Source organism: Phyllostomus discolor, chromosome 9, assembly GCF_004126475.2.
Source record: "Phyllostomus discolor isolate MPI-MPIP mPhyDis1 chromosome 9, mPhyDis1.pri.v3, whole genome shotgun sequence".
In the NCBI taxonomy this organism is placed as follows: Eukaryota; Metazoa; Chordata; class Mammalia; order Chiroptera; family Phyllostomidae; genus Phyllostomus; species Phyllostomus discolor.
Genome location: NC_040911.2, coordinates 42,680,726 through 42,703,224, shown reverse-complemented (window position 1 = coordinate 42,703,224; position 22,499 = coordinate 42,680,726). Strand labels below are relative to the sequence as shown.

General features: G+C 32.5%; 1 protein-coding gene across 1 annotated transcript in view; it reads right to left on the bottom strand.

The window, feature by feature from the left end:
- Window positions 1-22,499, bottom strand: part of SMCHD1 (structural maintenance of chromosomes flexible hinge domain containing 1) — a 143,130-nt gene that overhangs the window by 20,107 nt on the left and 100,524 nt on the right. Inside the window, exons 35-44 of the mRNA XM_028524982.2 lie at window positions 16,998-17,085; window positions 16,291-16,422; window positions 15,287-15,439; window positions 11,155-11,281; window positions 10,869-10,988; window positions 9,721-9,806; window positions 8,958-9,080; window positions 3,048-3,238; window positions 1,253-1,362; window positions 908-978 (exon numbers count right to left, since the gene is read on the bottom strand). Of these exons, the coding sequence (XP_028380783.1) occupies window positions 908-978; window positions 1,253-1,362; window positions 3,048-3,238; window positions 8,958-9,080; window positions 9,721-9,806; window positions 10,869-10,988; window positions 11,155-11,281; window positions 15,287-15,439; window positions 16,291-16,422; window positions 16,998-17,085 (1,201 nt within the window). The remainder of the gene's footprint in view (window positions 1-907; window positions 979-1,252; window positions 1,363-3,047; window positions 3,239-8,957; window positions 9,081-9,720; window positions 9,807-10,868; window positions 10,989-11,154; window positions 11,282-15,286; window positions 15,440-16,290; window positions 16,423-16,997; window positions 17,086-22,499) is intronic.

Here is a 22,499-nt window from a genome sequence, read left to right as displayed (position 1 = left end):
TACCCTTCCACTAAGGTTTAGCCCTTTGGGGTTCCAGTTTATTGGGAAAGGATCATCACTACTTGGAGAAACCCACAGAGATATGAGAACTAATGTGTTGTTACTGTTTAAAGCAACTTTTGAAGTGTTTGTTATGTAGCAGCTGATGATTGAAACATTTACATTGCCAAACTGTGCCTTCAAAGGTATTATGGTTTGAATGGTGTATCTCAAAATTTGTATGTTGAAGTCCTAACCTCCAAGTTCCTCAGGGTGTTACCTTATTTGAAAATAATGTCTTTACAGAAGTAATCAAATTAAAATGAGGTAATTAGGTTAGGATCTAATCCAGTGAGTAGTGTCCTTATACTACTCACTGGATTAGAAAACGGTTATGTACTGATGTGAACAGAAGGTGACCATCTACCAACCAAGGACAGAGGCCTGGAAGACATCCTTCCCTCATAGCCCTCAGAAACAAATCAACCCTGCTCATCCCCTGAATTCAGATTTCAAGCCTCCAGAACTGAGAGACAATGAATTTCTATTGTTTAAGCTACCCAGTCTGTGGTACTTTGTTATAGCAGCCCTAACAATTAATAAATAAGAGCTATATAAAATTACATTTCTGCCAACATTATTGGAGAGTATTCTTTTTCCAATCCTATCATCAGTAATAGAGATGTTTTGAGTCTCAGACCATTTCATAACTCCAAAACATCTCATTTTAACTTGATGTTGGCACATTCACATTGTGCCCAATTTTATGTTGCTTATCAATATGTAGGGTTTAAATTGGTTTCGACAAGATTAGTCAGTCATTTGCATGTGTCATAAAATTATTTCCATATAGGTCTATAATATATTAAAATTTAAAAACACGTATTAGAATTAGAGTTACAAATTAAAAAAAAATTCAAATACATACCTCTTTTCTATAATGATTGGCAGCATCCAAATTATCCAAAATAATGGTGTCTCCTAATAGCATACCAAATACTAAAAAAGTCAATTAAATAAAATTTTAAAATTATGACATCTTCTTTGGTCATATTAAAGTATTAACACAAACTGAACATTTTCTTACAAAGAATGCTAACAACAGAATTTTATTCAATACTTACCTATAATTGGAAAAACTGAGAGGATTAAATATTAATAAAACTATTACTTATAAATTAAATAAAAACATAAATTCCATAATCAGTAATTTATAACTCTGGTTCACAAATATAATATCTATATAAAATAAAGTCACCATAATTTCCTTTACCTGTTTCACAATGTTCTATGTTATCTGGAAATGTTAACAAATCTCGGGCAAAGACTGGATCTCCAGTGGGTTTAAAATATAATTTTCCATTTCGGTAATGAGGCAGAGGTCTGAATGAAAAGAAAATTTTAAAAGTATTAAATAAAACTTCTAGAACTTTTTGATTAAAAATATATAAAATATGGAAAACATTAATACATTCCACATTATTTTGATCATTTAATCAACTCCCCATCCACAAGTAAAACTACTAAATGATTATTAAGCCCTTAGAAATGAAAACAATATTTACCATATTAAAGTATTTACCTACTACTATCTGAACTAACTGTTCAACTAACTGTTGTTTAATTTGACAAGAAAGAAGAAAAGCAGCCACTAAAGTTGGACCTAAATAGGAATGCCAATGATATAACTGTGTCATAGGGAGAGGGCCCACAGGGTGGAGGAAAGGGGCAAGTCCAAGACTGAGACACATGTGAGAGAGGTAGCTCAGAGGTCAGGCTCTCTGTTCTTCCCACCCAGCATACAGAAGGAGCAATTGCAGGCCAGAGGTAACAATGGGATTCAAGAGATGGAGGCTGGCTGGGGTGGTGGGCCTTTCCTTTCCAAATAATGTAGTTTCTTCCAGATCTTGAAGGTAAAAGTGCTGGAGGGTAGGATGGTTCCAGAAACTAGCTAACTCAAACCCAATTAGAGGTACAATACCAGGAAAAGAGAAGATAACTAGTTGCTAGGGCAAACATTAGCCCTGAGTACCAAATTCATACTTATTTTAAATCATGAATTCTTAATTTGGTCTTTAGAGAGTATAGGCATAAAATAAGCCCTCTTAGGGGGAAAATCATTCTCACAAAACACAGTATCTGATGGGATTTCCTATGTTGTTTAAAATGGGTACTGACCAGTAACACAGTGAGAAATTTTAGAAGTAGAAAGATTTGAGTTCAAATTCCAGTTGCTTCTTTAATCTACCTTTAGATTACAAAATGAAATGTTAGTTTAATAACATAGTAGACTCTTAACCAGTTCCCGTTCTCCTTAAAGTACCTATTGCTGTAGAACTATAGGCCTTGCAAAGCTTTGTTTACAAATCTGAGAAAATTATTGGTCAATTTTAATTTTTTGTTTTGTTACCATTTTCTTTCAGTCTTTTAAGGTAGATTATAAAAAAGTCAAAATCAAAGTATACATACTATATTTTAAAACTTAGATTAATAATACCTAGTTCATTTTCATGGTTACTATCTTAAAACATACTTTGAAAAGCAAATAAATGGGACCAGATTTATATAGAAATTAGAATGAAACATCCTAATTGTGGAGTACTGTACTTCACCTTTGTCATTGGCATTTCCAATAGAGACCCTCTCTACCTAAATGAAGTCTGTTTATTTTCACATTATATAAATACAACAAAAGACGTGCATCTATACCCCTACTCCAAATAAAGCAATTTCATATTCTATTAATCATAATGAAATCTTTTCTTCCTTGCTGTTGCCAAACCAAAAATTTGCTTTGGGTTTGTACATGCATGTGCTTGTCTGTTTCATATATCCAAATAACATTTAATTAGCAACTTAAACATGGTCAGCATATATAATTGAATACACTGCAATACTGATCTTAATAAAGTATATACATTTGTGATGGAGATGAAGATAAAATAATGTCAATGATTTGAGTCACTTCTCAGTTTTAGGCACCTTTTACAGAAATCATTTTTAAATTCTGTGCTTAGTTTAAAAAAAGATATTTCAGAAAAAAATCATTACTTTCATTTTTTCCTAACCTTTTCCAATCTGGAAGAGTCTTCCTATAAATAGAATCAAGGGGCAACACCTGCTGACGGCCTTGGGTTTCATCATAGATACGACGTGCAGCATCAGTAGTTAGGGTGACAACACAATCCATATCACTTGCCAGATGCCAAGAAATAACCATTGCAGCTCTATCATCTTCAATTTGTGCCAGGTGTGCAATCTACAACACATTTTTTAAAAAATCAAGTATAAAACTCTAAATGCAAAAAAAATTGATATTAAGTGTTTTAAAAGTCCAAGTCTAAGGAGCAAAAACACTCCTCTGAGACACTCATATGAATAAAAAATTATCAATCTGTAAAAACTTACTGGCTTGAATATTAAACTGTCCATTATCCTGTTAAATTTTGGAAAACCTGTCCCACAGATTAAACTCCAATAAATATTGCAAATGAGCAAATAAAAGTATTTGGAATATTATCAGCTAACTAATGATGTGTTTTTTTCACATTTAATATCTCTACTATTGGGAATGTATTTTAATTAAGTTACCATAAAATACATTTAAATAATATACACATACAATAAATGGAGTTTTAAGATTTGATTAAACACAAATATAGTTATATATCAGACCGTCCTAAGTAGGTATTTTACTCCAATGCTGCAGTATTTCTTTCAGAATACAATTCTAAATGTCACAAGTAAGAATCATTTCCTCTGCTTTTAAGAACACGTTGGAGCTTAGGCTAAATAGCTACCTTCCTGCTTACAAACAGTTTAGTCATAAGCATTCTTGACCAAAGTCCAACAGGGTTGAAATTTTGTGGCCAATTTAAAAACCTTATTCACTGCACTGGTCATCTACCCTTTCTTCTTACCCGATCTGGTAGCAAAAACCTGCCCTAGCAATGAGAAAGTTGTCTGTCAGTCTTAGAAACATCATAATGTCTACCCTTGTGCTCCAAATCTCTTGAAGTCAGTGGAAAAAGGTAAGAAAACATACATGCAAAGGAACTAGCACCTGTAGATAAAAAATGTTCTAGCAAGCAAAAGAAGGATTAGTAGTGGCAAATCAAATTTGGTGACCTCATTCTATTTTTTACTGCAAGTGCTAGGACAGAAGGTATCCATTTTGTGATTTTTCACAATCATCCTAATCTTTTAACTGTGGTAATTAATTCTAAGTGAAGATATGACTGAAATCTCTCAGCAGACCCCTTAACACTATACTTTTTCCTTAAGCTTTCAAGCAATACAAAGTATTATTTTTTAAATTTTTTCAAAAAAGCAATCCTTTCTAAAACATGCACTCACTTTTTTAAAGCATGGAACACATACAGTGTTCCGTTCATTTAAGCTTTAACTACTTTTTCAGTTTCAGTCTACCCCAGCTATTTCCTTCCTCCCCTGCCTCCTCCTCTTTCTCTTCACCCAGGGACATTTTTTTTATTGCTTTCAGAGAGGAAGGAAATGAGAGAGAGGAAGGGAGAGACACTTCGATGTGAGAGAGGTGCACTGACTGGTTGTTTCCCATATACACGTAGACTAGGAACTGTATGCACCCTTACTGGGGATCGAACTGCAACCTAGGTACATCACCAGACCAGGAAGTGAAGCCACAACCTTTTGGTTTTGGGAGTGTTCCAACCAGGCCACACTGGCTAGGACTATCCTAGCTATTTTCATGGATGCTAGAAATTTTTCCTCAGGGATGGGAGATGAATGGAATATAGATGGGAGTTCAAGATATTTGTAAATAAGAAAGCAACACTAAAACATCCAAGTTAATGGAGGTAGTCACCATGTTAAAAATAAATACACTGTAAATCTCCTCTGTGTCCTACTATACTCCACACTTACTTATTCTAGTTTTTGGATAAATGCCCCCTCCCAATTTTTTTTTAAAGGGATTAGATTAAGCATGATTTGAACATATTTTCTCGTTGGTTAGGACAGGGCTTATACTTCTGAGAGGACAGAGAAGCAGCTATATAAAATGAAATTTTGGAGACTTCTGGCCAAGATGGAGACATAGGTAGACATGCTTAGCCTCCTAGCACAACCATAATAAGGAGAGCAACTCACCTTAAAACAAAAAACCAGAATTGCTGGAAAATCAAACTGTATAGAAGATTAAAGAAGAAAAATATTCATCCAGACAGTAGGAGAGACAGAAATGGGGAGCCAGGGTGGAGAGGATGTCGTGAGGCAGTGGCAGCAAGGGAGTGGCGACAGTGGCTGGTGGAACAAGGTCTCACATTCATGTGTGGTAGGTGAAACCTGGGAGGGACACCTGGGGAATGAGTGATCCCAACCCCAGGCCAGACTGCGCAGCCCAGGTTTCCAGCACCAGGAAACAAAGCCTCATAACTTTTGGCTATAAAACCATTGGGGACTGGCATGGAAGAAGAAACTGCCAGTCTCTTAGGAGAGTCCATTTAAAGGGCCCCACAGTCCTAGAACATACACAAACCCACCCACTTTGGGAACCACCATCACGGCAATAGCTAGAGGGGTGCCAGCTGTATACGGGAAGTAGGTGAAGTGACTGGAAATGGGGCAAGTGCCGAGCAAGTGGCATTGTTCCTTCTCTGAGCCCTCCCCCCCATATAGTGCCATAAAGTAGTGAAGTGGGTTCCCTGCCCTGGCAAATACATAAAGTTCTACCTCTTACTATGTAACAGGTACATCAAGACATGGAGTCAAAGCAGCTCTACCTAATATACAGAAACAAACACAGGGAGGGCCACCAAACTGAGGAGACGAAGAAATATGGCCCAAATAAAAGAACAGATCAAAACTTCAGAGAAAAAACTAAGCAAAATGGAGATAGCCAACTTATTAGATGCAGAGTTCAAAACACTGGTGATAAGGATGCAGAGAACTGAGTACCGCAAATGCATAAGGGGAAAAATGAAAGCTACACTAAGTGAAGTAAAGAAAAATCCATAGGGAACCAACAGTGAAGGGAAGAAAGCCAGTGTTCAAATCAACAATTTGGAACACAAGGAAGAAAGAAACAGTCAACCAGTACAAAAAGAAGAAACAAGACTTCAGAAAGACAAGGAGAGAATAATAAGACTCTGAGAGTTTTCCAAAAGTACCAACATCTGAGTCATAGGGATGCCAGAAGGAAAAGAGAAGAACTAGAAATTGAAAACTTATTTGAAAAAATAAGGAACAAAAACTTCCCTAATTTGGCAAAGGAAATAGACATCAAGTCCAGGAAGCACAGAGAGTCCCAAACAAGTTGGACACAAAGAGGACCACACCAAGACACATCATAATTAAAACACCAAAGCTTAAAGATAAAGAGAGAATCTTTTTTGCTTGTTATTTTTTCTCTTTTAATTATTTGTTTAAATTTATGATATTGTACATGAATACAACATAAAAATATATACAGATAACAGAGAATCTTAAAAGCAGCAAGAGAAAAGCAGAGAGTTACCTACAAGAGTTCCCATAAGACTGCTGATTTGTCAATAGAAATTTTACAGGCTAGAATGGAATGGCAAGAAGTATTCAAGGACCTACAATCTAGATTATTCTATCTAGCAAAGCTATCACTAAGAATAGAAGGGTAGATAAAGTGCTTCCTAGACAAGGTAAAGTTGAAGGGTTCATCATCACCAAGCTCTTATTATATAAAATGTTAAAGAGACTTATTCAAGAAAAAAAAAAAGATCAAAACTATGAACAATAAAATGACAAGACTCACCACTATCAACAATTGAATCTAAAAAACAAAACAAAAAACAAACAACCAGAAGAGGAACAGAACCAGAGATATGGAGATCATATGGAGGGTTATCAGTGGGGAAGGAAAAAGGAGAGAATGGGCAGAAGGATTAAGATGCATAATTGGAAGGCCAAAATGGATGGGGAAGTTAAGAATCGCATAGGAAATGAGAAGCCAAAGAAACTTATTACACACAACCCATGGACATGAACTAAGCAGGGGTGTTATGGAAGGAAAGGAGTTATCAGGTGGAGGAGGGCAAAGTGGAAAAAATTGAGACAGGTATAATAGAATAATCAATAAAATATACTTAGACATTAAAAATTTTTTTTTCAAAATTTCCCCGATTTTCAAGACATGATGAGACACATTTGAATAGAAGACTTAAAAAAATTTATTTAATATTTTGGTAAAAATCTTATATAATTAGCAAGAATTTTATCAAATGAACCACTGTATATGGAATGTTAGTACCTAAAACCAGGAATATTATAGACATTAGTATGCTTAGAATCACAGGACTACTTCTTTCTATAAAGACTGCTTCTTTCTATAAATTCTCTGAACTGAGCCTTGGCTGGTGCAGCTCAGTGGATTGAGCACAGACCTGTGAACCAAAGAGTCACTGGTTCAATTCCCAGTCTAGGGCACATGTCTGGGTTGCAGGCCAAGTCTCCAGTAAGGGGCGCGTGAAAGGCAACCACACACTGATGTTTTTCTCCCTCTCTTTCCCCTTCCCTTTCCTGCTCTCTAAAAATAAATAAATAAAATCTTTAAAAAGAATTCTATAGATTGTCTGAAGAATAACAATTTAAAACATTATAAATTATAAACTTTTCCAGTTTATAATTTTACATTCTTAATTTTCCAATTATATTTGGGGTTTGGATAATAATATAACACAGTTTCAGTAATACATACTGCTACATACTTTTAGAGTAACCATTATTCCCTATATTCAGTGTGTAGTTTGCTTGTGATGTACAGAACCATTTATAAAAAAACTACCATGGCCCTGGCTGGTGTGGCTTAGTGGATTGAGCATCAGATTGTGAACCAAAGGGTTGCCAGTTCGATTCCCAGTCAGGGCACATGCCTGGATTGTGGGCTAGGTCCCCAGTGTGGGGGTGCTTGAGAGGCAACCACACATTAATATTTCTCTCCCTTTCTTTCTTCCTCCCTTGCCCTCTCTAAAAATAAATAAATAAAATCTTTAAAAAAAAACCCTACCATGTACTCTGGAGTCAGAAAGGCTTGTTTATGTCTAAGTTCTACTTCTTACTAAATACACATTGACAAGTTATTTAAATTCTCTGAACTTTAATTTCCTCATGTAAAAATAGAAATACTATAAAAGGTTCAGAGTGGTTGTAAAAGAATGATGTTCAAAGGCCATAAAGATGGTAATAAGCAGCATAGACTCTGGAGTCAGACCAGATGAGGCTGAGTCTAGGCTCTGCCACTTGCTTCATATGTAACCTTCAAGCACAGTTTCAATCTGTTTGTACTTCAGTTTCAGTTTCTTTTTGATTTTAAAGACAGAGATAAAAGCAGAAAGCTAAGATAGCATGTTAAATGGAAATGTTTTAACAAGTAAAATACACCTACATATATACCATAAACCTCAACACCATTAAAAACGGAAGATGTTAGGGATACCTTCTGTAAGAAACACTTTCTATACAACAGAATGTTCAAGACTGAATAAGGTAGAACCAAAAAAGGAATAGAAGAAAAGGAAGAATGACACTCTTTTGGCAGCAAAGATGTATAAAGTTTTTTTTGTTGTTATTCTAAGAGCATCTAAGAATTCACTAACAATATTAGACTCAGACAAATCCTGATCCTTCTTTCTCTTCTGTTTTTTCACTGAAGTCTGAGTCACAGAGAAAGTTCTTGGCTACCTATTAAGTCATGTGATATGAAAGCATCTCTAAGTAGACAATAAGCATTGAATTAAGACACGTTAATTTCTGCCACAGCCTTCAATAGTGCTAAGAATTATGGGATTAAGTATGCACTTCAGTTTTAAATTCTACCAAATCTCTATTACGGTAATAAGAGCAAGTAATTTGTTGGAAAAAGTTAAACCATACAAAGAAATTAACACTCTTATTATAATGTCATTTTAAAACACATTTTGACAAAACAAAACAATAAAATGTACTGCCTCTTTAAAGATTTAAATACAAACCTTTCCCAAAACATTTCCACTGCTTTTAGTATAGTTTGGAAGAGTACATGATCTTCTAGGTTTTTTCTTTAGTTCTTCCTGGTCTAATATCTTTCTTTTCAAAAGTGCTTCAATGTATGATATCTGTAATTCATAAAGGAAAATTAACTACAAGACCAATTACTCTTGTACCAGGTAGTCCACAATGAGAGCAAAGAAAAATCAACAATTTGGACAACCCAATAATGAAGTTACTAAACAGGTATTACTTTTATATCTTGTTAAGAAATACACAATGTATAACAGAACTTCTCTTTGAAACTGAGTTATATACAGAGTGGGCTTCAAGTAGGTTTACAGTTAAGAGTATGCAAATTATTGTCTTATTTTCTATATGAACTGTACACCTACTTTTGCCCCACCCTATACATAAAAGAATGTAAGTTTAAAATATCTTACTGTCTTTTGTTACTTTATCTCATTTTCTTTGCCACCACCTATATTAATTATAACCTACAGTCTTTTCAATGCAGTTCACAGACTGGTATGTTATTAATTTCACTTATTGGTGTCATTACATTAGAAACACAAACTGCAATTTGTTTAAAAAGAGCACTCTTTTGTTAGTTCCTTTTAAGGTCTAGTTAGTGACCAGAGTACAATCTACATATGTCTTTGTACCCAAAAACAATAGTGTCCATGACAATCCTAATAAAATATAATGGTAAAAAAATTATAGACTAGAATTAATTTAAAAAATCATTCACATATACTTGGAAACTACCTGTTGTGTTGTAGGAATGTCAATATTATGTGTTTTTAGTTCATTTCGCAACTGGGCTTCTTTTAATTTTGCTCCTTCGACTTGGCCTAAAATTAAAAACAAACAAAAAAAACACCCCTGCATCAATGTGTAATAACCCCTGAAATATAGTTTTTAAAAATATTTTCAGTATTTCATTGTTTTCCTCTTTATGACTGACCTAAAATGAAAAATAAGTGATTCTTTTAGAAATTCAAAATAAAACTTTAAGAAACAAAAGTAATGTGATTAAGAGAGATATTATGATATTATACTAAAAACTTCAAGTACTCCTCGCTAAATTATTTAATCCTCATGATCATACATAACTGCATAAGGTTAATCTGAGAAACAAGACATTATAAAAATAATTTTTAGTGCTATGAATAATGTATTATCTCACTACTCTCCATAGTTCCTGTAATCTTCTAAATATCCTTGACATTGGATAGATAATACAAAAGTGAGTATATTTTGATGCGGGTAGTACATATTTGTTGGTTATGGGTCAAAATCTTAACTATGTAATTAACATAAAGCCAAAAACCATAGCCAAAGAAATCTGACAAATGGAAAGAGATGACAGAGCACAATTCAACAAATGCCTTGCCTTTTGACAGTATACAAACATTAAAAACTGCAGCAAACATTCCATATATTGATAAAAAATGAGTTGCATACTTCTATATTAGTGTGTGCTGTCCTGTATACCTCCATAGTGTGATATACTTAAGATATTTTAAGTAAAACACACAGTTCCATTATTCAAAGCAAGAATCATGTTACAAATCCTCCAGTGATATTGTCATCTAATACTTTTGCCAGAAGCTGGAGCTAGATATAAACATGTTAAAGCCTAAAAATTTCACAGATTTCTAATTTTTTTTAAAAAACAATTTTTTAGGTAAACAGGTTATGAATTAATTGGAAATGAAGAAATACTTCATCTTAAGTAAATCAAATGAAGAATACTATAAACCATAATTACTACCTTTGTCATGTCCTGTAGGTTACTTGTTTAGGAAAAGAGATAGTTTGTCTCTTCTCTGAAAAGAAGATTGGTGTCAACCTTCTGCTTCATCGTTCCCCAAAGCCTAATTTTTATTACCTTTGAATACAAAATGACTTACACTTCATTTCATCAATAAGCTGTCTGCTGGTTTCAAATACACCTCTATACATTTCAATAGATCGAGATAATTTATCCTTTTGTTTGGCAAATGCTAGCAGTTGCTGCTGCTTCTTAACATCTAAAAAAAAATTCAGATAATTTAGTTCAAATTAAAAATTATGATTTTTCCAATATATGTCATGTCTAAATAACTAATAAATACAATATTAATGAAAAGCAAATCAAGGTTACCTAAAGTACCACAAACATATGAGTGTAATCCTCTAATTTTCCTAGAAACTTACCATCAGAAAACATAAATGGTAGAATATATGATTCTAATGTTCTTGACAAAGCTGGTAGCTGAGGCTCAAATATAATAAAATACTCAGTACTATCCTTTCCAGGACTATTTTCTGCCAGCACTAGACTCTGAATAAAGAAAAAGAACAGTAACAAAAAAAAAAAGTTAAAAAGGTATTTGTCAATGTAAAAATGTTGTCTCTCTCATTGGGCTGTTTCCAAGTAAGTGGTAAATTTTAACACTGATGATCCTTAAGATTCATTAAAGATTTTACCTTTATTTCAGACTAGAAATATCAATGGCCACTTGCACCTTGACTTGCAAAATCTTCTTGATTCCAACCTTTAAGTTGAAGCAGTGTGAAACAGCTGATAGTGTGAAAATTATAAAAACAACCACAATGAAATGCCCAAAGCCCAATGCTGAGTTTAAGTTACAGTTGTTACCAGGGAAGTAGACCCACCAGTCCCAGGTGACCAAATAAGAGGTCCTGAAAAGCTCTAAAGATTTGTTTTTTAAAAAAACTATTTTCTTCATTAGCACACACACACACAAACACTTTTGATATACTTTAAGACCATAGCATACAACTAGTAAATAATGCAAATATAAATAATTATATCCTAAATGATTTTTCTAGTCTTACAGTAAACAGATGCTAGCTGTTTTTTCAGACTACAATAATACAATTCAGAGAAATAAAACTTTAAAAAATATACATAAATCAACAGAACTCACTATTCTACAAAATAACAAAATTACAAATTATAGCTAACAATTTTTTTGTAAATATAGATTACAAGCCCACCATTAAACTGATCTCTAATCCCACTTAGTGTCTGAAAAAGATATTTTCAGTGTATTTACATGAATGTAAACACATATAAAAATAAAATACTGCTGGCACTTAGGAAATAGCATACACTTTATACTTCAGTAATTTGCTTTCAGCACTTGATCTCTTGATCAATTCCAGTGAATGTCCAGATACCAATTTTTATAATTTATGGATAGTACCGACAGATATATTACACTATGATTATCTTTTACTGGATGATGAATATTTAGTTTGTTTAAAAAATTTTAGCTATTATTTATAACAGCAAAGAAAATATCTTTTAATACTTATGTGTTCTCTAGAATAGATAACAAGAAATATTAATCATTAAAACAGTTTAATAGGTAGTTATCAAATTTCCTTTCAAAAAGGCTTTATCAATTTATCCTCTTACCATTAGTGTATAAAAATATTTAGCTCCTCTGATGCTGGCCAACACTTAATATCAACCAAGTATTTTTTTCTAAAAAGATGGATTAAAATCAACTAGTCATTATTGCTTTAACTAGAATATTTCCATGATTGGCACTGAGGTCCTGCTTATTGTTTATTGGTCATTTACACTTTCCCTTACACTATTTGCCTGCTAATATTCTTGGTCATTTATTTGTCCACTAGATTGCACTTTTTCTTTGATTTGCAGGAAGTTTTTAAGGAGTTTTAAAAAAAACATGCTTAATACATTAATCCTGTATTATATGTAAAAATGCTTTACATATACATAGCAATATATACATAGCAATATTTCTACCCAATTTATCATCTCTAAAATTTTATTATACAATCATATAATGAATCTCTATATAACATCATCCAGTGTCAACAATTCAGTATCAACACATCACCACTGTTCTTTTAATTCTTTGAAAATATGTTTACGGTATATAGCTTGAACTTTTGATATAGTTAAAAATAGCTCTTCCTTTATGTCTTGTTGATGGGGACCTTTACTATCTCATAGTTTTATAGTTTGTAATCTCTGATATACAGCTTATCAAGAAAAATGCAAACACAGGATAATAGAAATGAAGAGAATTGAAGAGTCCCGAACTGAATCCATGTACAAATGGGAATTTGGAATACAAGAAATAGGCAAATGCATAGCAAAATGAAACTCAGATACCTCTTTCAGAAATTTCCAGATAAAATGTGCAAATAATATAAAGAATTTGAATAACACAATTATAAAGGATTTGAATAACACAATTAACAAACTTAAAAAATTATATATTCAGATTATAACTTAAAAAGCAGTACAGGTACTTTTCATGCAAATGTGTAACATTTACAAATACTGGTTGTGTTCTGGGCCAGTGTTTCCTAAGTGTACCTAGTCATAAGAATCACTTGCTTATTACAAATCAGCTCCCACAGCCCTGCCCCAAACCTATTAAATCAACAAATGGGTCAGGGGCCAAGCAGCATTTGAGAGTTTCCTGCTTGTCCAGTGTGATATTAGGAACCTCTAGTGGAAATTCTTATGTATGACACGAAGCTTAGATTTTGTATCCAGCTGTATGGGAACTGCTTAAGTCACCTTCGCAACATCAGCAAGTTGCTGTTAGCAGGGTTAGCAATTTGAAAAAACTTACAGGTGGCCAAGGAAACAGGACAAATGTAAACAGGAATGATGTAAAGCAGGCTAGGAGTATTTCTCTAAAACAAACCTACTTTGAGGTTCAATATGTCTTGCCCTTTTTTTGTTTTCCAACAAAGGTAATGTGGCTATCATTACCTAATTTTTGTTAAGAGTATAAGAAAATTTCACTTTACTCTCCATTATAATAAAAACGAAAGAACAAGTGTAAATAAAAGTATCAGCCGACACTTGCTCCTAATGTCAAGAAGTGAAAAGCGGCAAAGATACAGCTGACTGGAAAGTCCTGATGCCATAAAAGAATCTTGGCTCAGTATTGCCAGGTCTTTAAAATTCTCCACATAAATCAGAAATGCATATCTTTATATAAAAATTCCTGAAGTTTAAAAGTTAGAAACTAACTAAACTGAAAATGCTATAATGGTCTGTCACTGTCAAATCAACCGATATGCCTACTGTGGGCCAAGTGCAAGCTGCGGGCTCCCTGACTGTAAGCCTAATGTTTAAAACAATGGGATATATTGTGTACCTGAAACGAATATATCATATGTCAACTATAATTTTTTAAAAAGTGGTGTTAGCACTGGATTAGATATAAACCTGACCAAAAAGTACACAAGGCGCCTCTTCCAATTTATTGGTACAAGAATTATTAAATGAATACACTAAGAAATTTAGTTAATGAATTTGAAAACATAACAAGTAAAATTCAGACAAATCAAAAATTAAATGCATAAGAACATTGAAACTAACACCATGGATATAATCTTTCCTCCTGCCCCAATAAGAGACAAACTAAAGAAAAATATTTATATATAAAAGAGCATTAATATCTTTAATAAAAAATTAAGAAGAAAATGATGACCATTCCATAAGAAAAAGAGTCGAGGGACAAAGATCATAAACATGAAAAATGTTCAATCTTACTAGTAAATAACAAAGAAAATACATTTTTTTAAATATAGGAAAGTCAGTTAGAATTTTAAAAACTTCATATTGAGGATTGGTGATATTATAAGGATGTACACATACTTTTGGAGGGCATATAAACTGAAGAGCAATTGGCAGTAACTACCAAAAGGCTCTGTCTCCAATTTACTTCTAGCAATTTCTGAATTAAATAGTAAGATATATGCAAAAGGATAAACATAAAAGAAAGCTGATGCAAGCACTGTTGATAAAACAAGCTTTGGGAAAAAATTAAATTTTCACTTAGGATTGATCAAACAAATTATGATCATCAATACAATGATTTAGGTTTATATTTACTGATGAAGAAATATATCAAAGGTATGTTAAATAGGACAAGATTTTTATAAAAGCAATGTTATATTACATTAATGAAATTTTACATACACACCATGTATATAAATCATATACACACAGGGTATCCATGCAGTGTTAGTGTTTATACAGAAAAGTGTGGAAGTTATACACTAAATTGTTTATCATCATTATCCCTAAACAGTGATAATATAGTGATTATTTTTGAGTTTTTGCACTATATCTTTTTCATAAGTAAAACTATTTCCATTTCAGAAGAAAGTAATAAAGATAAGCTTATTTATTAAATTTTTCTAAGATATGTACACATTTTACAGGCTATGCTTTATTCTGTTTCTATCCACAGAATGGTGGCTTTCCAAAGAAACACAAATATATACAGACATCTTATCTACCAAAAGACATAAAAATTACCGTGATTTCAGCTGAACCTTTCACAAAGGGAAATTCAAGTGTTCTAACTTTCCCAGTAAAGAGCGGTGTATCAATATCTTCCTCATTAGAACCTTTGATGGTAGCTATTACAGTGCCAACCAAATCAATTCCAGTCTGGTTGTTGAAGTCATCCTTAAAGCAAACAATGGAAAATAAGTAGTTAGAAGAACTGATAAGATTAAACCCAGAGAAGGATATGTACAAATTAGAAATATGATGTATTTATAAAGCCCCAAATATTAAATTATCCTGATCCTTTATTCCAAACACAGAATTCAATTCTCAGATTAAGTGTCCTGTGGGCAGAGAATTATCCCAGAAACCCTGAAAGAACCGGTAGCTTCTAGCTAATACAATGGATCCTAACTTTGTATATTAAAAGGACTCTGATTTAAAAAAATTCACCTTTTTGTGTACTTTTACATCTCTTGATCTGGGGAAGAGAAGTTGAGAATGACTCACTTGTTTACAACAGGAAAATAAACTGAAAGGAATCAAGTATCCCAGTAGCAGAATTTTCCATAAAGGTGATATGCTACTATTGTATTTTACCTGTTTTTGTTAATATTCACAGCAATTCTATTGCTGCTTACTCTGCAGGTAATCAGAAGCTCTCACTAAGGAGGAGCTCACTATGATCGGTTATCAGAAAGATCTCTTAAAAGAATTATTTAATTACCTCCTTCTGTCCCCTCAGTGAAATGTACATGAAGAATCAATTTACTTGACACATGTTTAATAAATACAAGAAATAGGAGATTTAAAGAGGATATACTAGGAGAAGTAGGCACATTTTTGCATTTTTTAATTAGTTCTACTTAGTATAGCTGAACGTATTTTATGTGTTATGTGTTCTCTATTTGTATTCAAACATGTTTACACTTCATTCATCTGCACAAATTTTCCCTAGTAACTATTTTGCACCCTAAAATTAAAAACAATTTTTGCTGTCTTTTGCAATTTTGGAAGTAAATGAACATTACCGTGATAATAAGATGTAAATCTCTAACCAGGGTCCTATTGGCAACTGAGTGATCATTTGAAACAGCTGGCGTAGCTGGCTGAATTTTAGGTACTAACTTCACAGGTTGATTAGGTTGAATGTCAACTATAATCTTTCAAAACAAAAGAAGCAGTTGGATTAATAATATATATTGACAGTTTAGAATTCAAGAGTAAGAGAAGAAATAGCATATACTAAATGAAACGTTACTTTTAAAGATTTAGTTCCATTAATCTCTTAAATGAACTATTAAAAACAAGATAAAGGTGTATCAGACAGGTAATTAAAAAATATTTAGTGCACTGCCATTTATTAAATGGAGATTATGTATGTTAAAACTACCTTAAACTTCATTACCCACAATTCTAGTATTTGAAATATTAATTGAAAAATTTTATGTATGGTTGATAGGAACTACCTTATCATGATATACACTAAAATGCTTACTAACTGAATCTTTGATATAAAGAGAGATGGAAAAAGTAACTTCTGCATCAGATCATATTAACATAATTTAAATATAGTCTATTTTAGTGGCCCTGAAAATTGCTTAGTTTTACTTTGCATTTAGTAGTTAATTAGTTCATCTGCAACCAATAATTAATTCTTTTTAAAACAAAAGATTTCACTCCTAAATTAAGCAAGAAAATGTAAAGCTAACTATGGTATATAAAGAGATAAGCAAACCTGTTCACTGTTAAGAATATTTGCTTTATCCATCATAAAACAAAACTGGATACAATATATTCCCACTTTATTAGGAATTGCTTTATCCCTAAATTAGAAAGAAAGAGATAAAATTATGCACAACTTTTAAATAAATGGGGAAGGAATTCACAACATCAACAATTTCTATCCCTTTCACAAAAAGAAAATATAAAAAAGAGAATTACTACTACTACACTAGTCTTCATTTAGCAAATATTTCTTACAACATTAGACTTAATCTTAGGTTCCTCTTCCCTGGACATTTCAGAAAATATCAAGAAACCAGGCACTGGGTGTGGCAAGTTGAAAGAATAGGAATATAATGTTCACAAAAAATGCTGAGTTATATGTGAAGTCAATTTTGCTTCAGTTTTATATAACAAATTTCCAACTCATGGTTTTATATTTTGAAATTTAGGATATGCTGCTGATCTTTTTATGTTGTTTTTATATTCCAAACAGTTAACTTTATAAGGCATTTACTGTGGTTTAATTATCAATCAAGAATTTAGTGCCTAATAAGAGGTATATTTATGAGCCTGTTTTGATCAGAATTAACCATAATGAAAATATGAATGACATTTTATGGTTATACTTTTCCTGACATATGCAATATGGCTAATATGGCTAAGATCTCTATGGTGGCTTTTACAAGTCATTTACAGTCTAAAAATACTAGCATAATGTAGCAAAAAGAACAAAGGCTTTGAATATGAATGTGAATTAAAATCCCAGAACAGTAACATATATGTAACTTTGGAGAAAATTATTTAACCTTTCTCTAAACCATGTTTTTTCCCAAGAGAATGAAACAGAATACTGCTTCCAATGGCAACCGACCTACGCTTCCTGATGAAGATAGCCATATTTCAAGGACATTTGCTAAAGATGTTTAAGAGGATAACAAGCAAAAAGTAAAAAATAACTCAGCAGATGAAAAAATAGCACGGAAATCCTGGAAGGTGAGTTTCATATTAAGAATGCTTTATTCTTGGGGGCATATCCTAAGATATGGAGGTGAGCCTAAAGCAAACAGACTCCCAATGGATAAGCAACTCAGCTTTGAATTATCTCAATGTCTGAAAGTGGACTGAATGATAACAGACTGCTAGTGGCCCAGACAATGAACAGAAAGAAGCAAATGTAAATCCTACTGGAGAAAGGTAACAGCTGAGATTTCAAATTATTTCTATAAATATTCATAAATCAAAGGGTAAAAAACAAAAACCAACCCACAAAAAAAGAAACAACCAGGTACATGAGGAGGCCAGGAAACTAGAATGAAAACTAACAAAAACAATACAAATCCAAAGAAACTCTAGACAAACTCTGGTTACTATTTAGGGTAAAAAAAACAAACAAAAAAACCCCTTTAAGATTGAGAATCCCAACACAGCACTGTACCTTAAGAAAAAAGTGAACTAAAAATACTGAACAGAAACTGATAATTGAAAGATGGATTTAATAGCAAATCAGATACCACTGAACAGAGATTCGTTAACTGAAGGTAGTTTGAAATAAAATATCTAGAATGAAGAGAAACAAAAGAATGGCGAAGAGTGAGAGACAGAGATTACTGGGAGAAGGACTAATATGCATGTAATTAAGAGTTGTTAGAAGAGGGAGAGAAGAGGAAAGAGGTAGATGCATATTTGATGAAATAATGGCTTACAATTTTTAAAAAACTGAACAAAGACCCAAGAAGGATAAATAAAAAGATCTCCAAATTCACATGTTGTTGCAAAACTGCTGGAAAACAAAAATCAAACCAACCAAAAAGGGGAAATGATTACTTTTCAACATAACAACAAGACTGATAGCTAATTTCTCAACGGAAATGACAGGGTAGTGAATGATTTGAAAGTATTTCAAGAAAAAAACCCTGCCAACCCAGAAAATCATATCCAAGAAAAATATCTTTCAAAAATGACCGTGAAAAAAATATATTTTCAGGAAAAAAATGAGATAATTCATTACTAGCAAATGTGAACTAGAGGAAATACTAAAAGAAGTTTATCAGATAGAAAATGATCCCAGATGGAAGCCAAGCTGAAGATTAACAGAAAGGATAAATTAGTAAATCGAATGACCACAGGCTATATCAAATAATAATGCCTTGACAGACAGGTTTAATATACATAACAACAGAAGCAGGTAAGGTGAGAGAGGGAAAATGGAGTTTAAGTGTTCTAAGATTCACACACTGTCCCAAAAAGATATAAAATGCAAATTGTCATTACCCACTGGTATGTCAATGATGGATGTTGTAACCTCAGAAAAGTCACTTAAGAGAATAGTAAGACTGTATAACTACCAACTTGATACGGAGTAGAAAACAATTCAAAACACTTAATAAATTATATAGAAAAAGAAAGAAAGTAGGATCAAATAAAAAACAGTAAGACAGGAGGTACAAAAGCATGTGTTCTGGTAGTTATATGTAAGATCTAAATTTAAAAGACAGATTATTTTAAAAAACTACTGTGTCATTTAGAACCACTTAAATTATAAAGTACAAAAGTAATTAAAAAAGCCATTTTATGCAAACACTATATACTATGCAAACAAAGATATACTTTGATATACTGTTATCAAAGTAGACTTTAAGACAAAAAATTACTAGAGAAAAAGATTAATACTTTGTAATGATATCTGATTCAATATGCCAGGAGAATAATATAAGTCTGTATATAAATAAGATACCCTCAAAATATATAAACACTGGCAGAAATAAGAGGGAAAACAGACAAATCCACACTCGCATTCACTGCTTGAAAAAGCAGACCAAAAAAAAAATATATAGAAAACTTAAAATGATTTGCAAATTTTGAACTAATAAACATAAGTCTTGCTTCAAAAGCAATATATATTATTTCATAGTACAGATGGAATATTTATAAAAATTGCACACAGTACAAACATGACTATCAATTAATTTCAAAAGATTGAAATTATATGGGGTAGGCTTTATGACCACAGTGGAATTAATCTATAAATCAATAACAAAAAAAGAATAGGAAAATCTTGCATTTAGAAATTAAACACTATTTCTAAATGAACCTGGGTAGAAGATGCAATCGCAACGAAAATCTTTAAAAAGCTAAAGTTTGTTCTTTGAAAAGACAAAGTTGAAATATCTTGGTATTATTTATCAACAACAAAAGGATAGTACAATAAATATAAGATACTGTGAATAGTAATTTTGAAAATTCAGATAAAATTGAGAAATTCTTAGAAAATTACAAGTTATCAAAACTGAAGAAAGACAACACAAGGAATACGAATAGTCCTGTAATTGCTGAATTTAAAGAAATCGAATCTTAATTACAACCTTCCTCCCACTAAGTCCAGGCTCAGATGGTTTCACTGATGAAATCTATCAAACACTTAAGGAAGAAATAATGACACTATTACATAAGATCTTCCCATAGAATAAACAAGACTTAGGGACCACTTCTCTCAGTTAATTTTGTGAGGTATACATGATGACATCAAACCTGAGAAAAATATGTAGGAAAGTTAATGCAGGCAACCTTCGCTCATTAATGCAGATGAAAAAAAAACCTCACAAAATATTAGCAAAAGAAATCTACCAATACCTAAAAGAGGTAATACATTATGATAAAATCAGGTTTATTCCAGTAATGTAAGGTTGGCTGAACATTCAGAAAACTAAGTACTGTAATTCACCATATTAAAAAAGAAAGGAAAAATAACACATATTATTACCTCAATATATAATGAAATTTAATAGCAATTCATAATAAATAAAAATTCTTTTAGTAATAATTAAAAATGATCAGTCTGATAAAGATGCCTAGCAGAAGAAAAACTCTAAAGCAAACATCAAACTTATGGTGAAATGCTAAAATGTTCCCTTTGGATTGGGAATGAGATTAAGATGATCACACTCGCCACATCTATTTAACATTGCACTGCAAATTCAAGCCAGTTCAGGATACCAAGAAAAATAAAATGCATAGAAGACTGGAAAGTAATAAACCTATCATTACTTATAGACATAAGTGTGCCATTATTATTTTACTGTTGTTCAATTATAGTTGTCCCATTTCCCCTGCATTGCTCTTCCCTGCCCACGGCCCCTCCCACATTCAATCATCCCCTTGTTGTCCCCTTTATACATAAAATCCCCAAAAATCTACAAATAAAATTGGAAATAAAGGAGGTTAACAAACATGCTACCTACAAAGTCAATATATACAAACCAACTGGATTTCTATAACCAACAACAAAATTTAAAAAATTTAAAGGACACCATTTACAATAGCATCAAAAATATTATCTCTGGGCATCTTATGCTGAATGGAATAAGTCAGACAGAAAGACAAATATTACTACTTCACTTTTATATGTCAAATCTAAAAACACCAAACTCATAGATAGAGAACAGATTGGTGGTTGCCACAGGTGAGGGGTGGGATGTGGGCAAAATGACTCACGGTTGTCAAAAGGTCCAAATTCCAGTTATAAGATAACTAAGTCCTGGGGATACAGTATATATAACTTGGGGACCATAGTTAACAATACTATACTGTCTTGGAAAGTTGCTGAGACAGTAAATCTTAGAAGCTCTCACAAGAAAAAAAATGTATAGCTCTGTGAGGGGACGAACGTTAACTAAACTTATTATTTTGCAATACATACAAACTAAATCATTCTTTATACACCTTAAACCAAACAGTGTTATATGTCAATTATATCTAAATAAAACGGAAAAAATCAACTATCTAGAAATTAAAAGAAAAGACATATGGGATTTCAATTTTAAAAAAATCACTAGATGTTGTAAGAGAAATTTAAACACAGGGATATACCATATTTATATATTGCAATATGTCCCTAAATTTCTAAATGAAATTCAAACAGGTTTTATTATTTAAATTCTTTTTGCTATTTGAAACTTGATGTGCTGATTCTAAAATTAATATGGGCAATAAAGGACCAAGATACTCATGAAGAACAACATTAGAGGACTCATTCCACAGGATACCAGTCTTGTAAAGAAATATGGTAGAGCAAAATATATCACCTAGACCAAGAAATCCAAATAGGAAGTCCAGAAACGGACCCACATATACGTGGGTATATGATTTACAATAAAGATAGCATTGTGGAAAAATGATCTTTTCAATAATGTAGGGACAAATATACATATGAGGTCTGCCCAGAAAGTACCTAGCCATGTGATATGAAAAATACAGGCATTTAATGAAGATACAAGGTACAAGAAACATTGTACATAGGATAATGACACCTCAGTCCCCTTCAAAGTAGGCACCTTGGGACCTCACACAGTTCTCCCAGCTTCTCTTCCACTTTTCAAAACACTCTGCAAAATCCTTTTTTGGAATCACCATCGGCTGCTCTGTTGTATTTTCCTGAATCTCATCAACAGTCTGAAATCTCTTCCTTTTCAAAGGTGATTTTAGTTTTGGGAAAAGCTAAATCTGGCAGTCACAG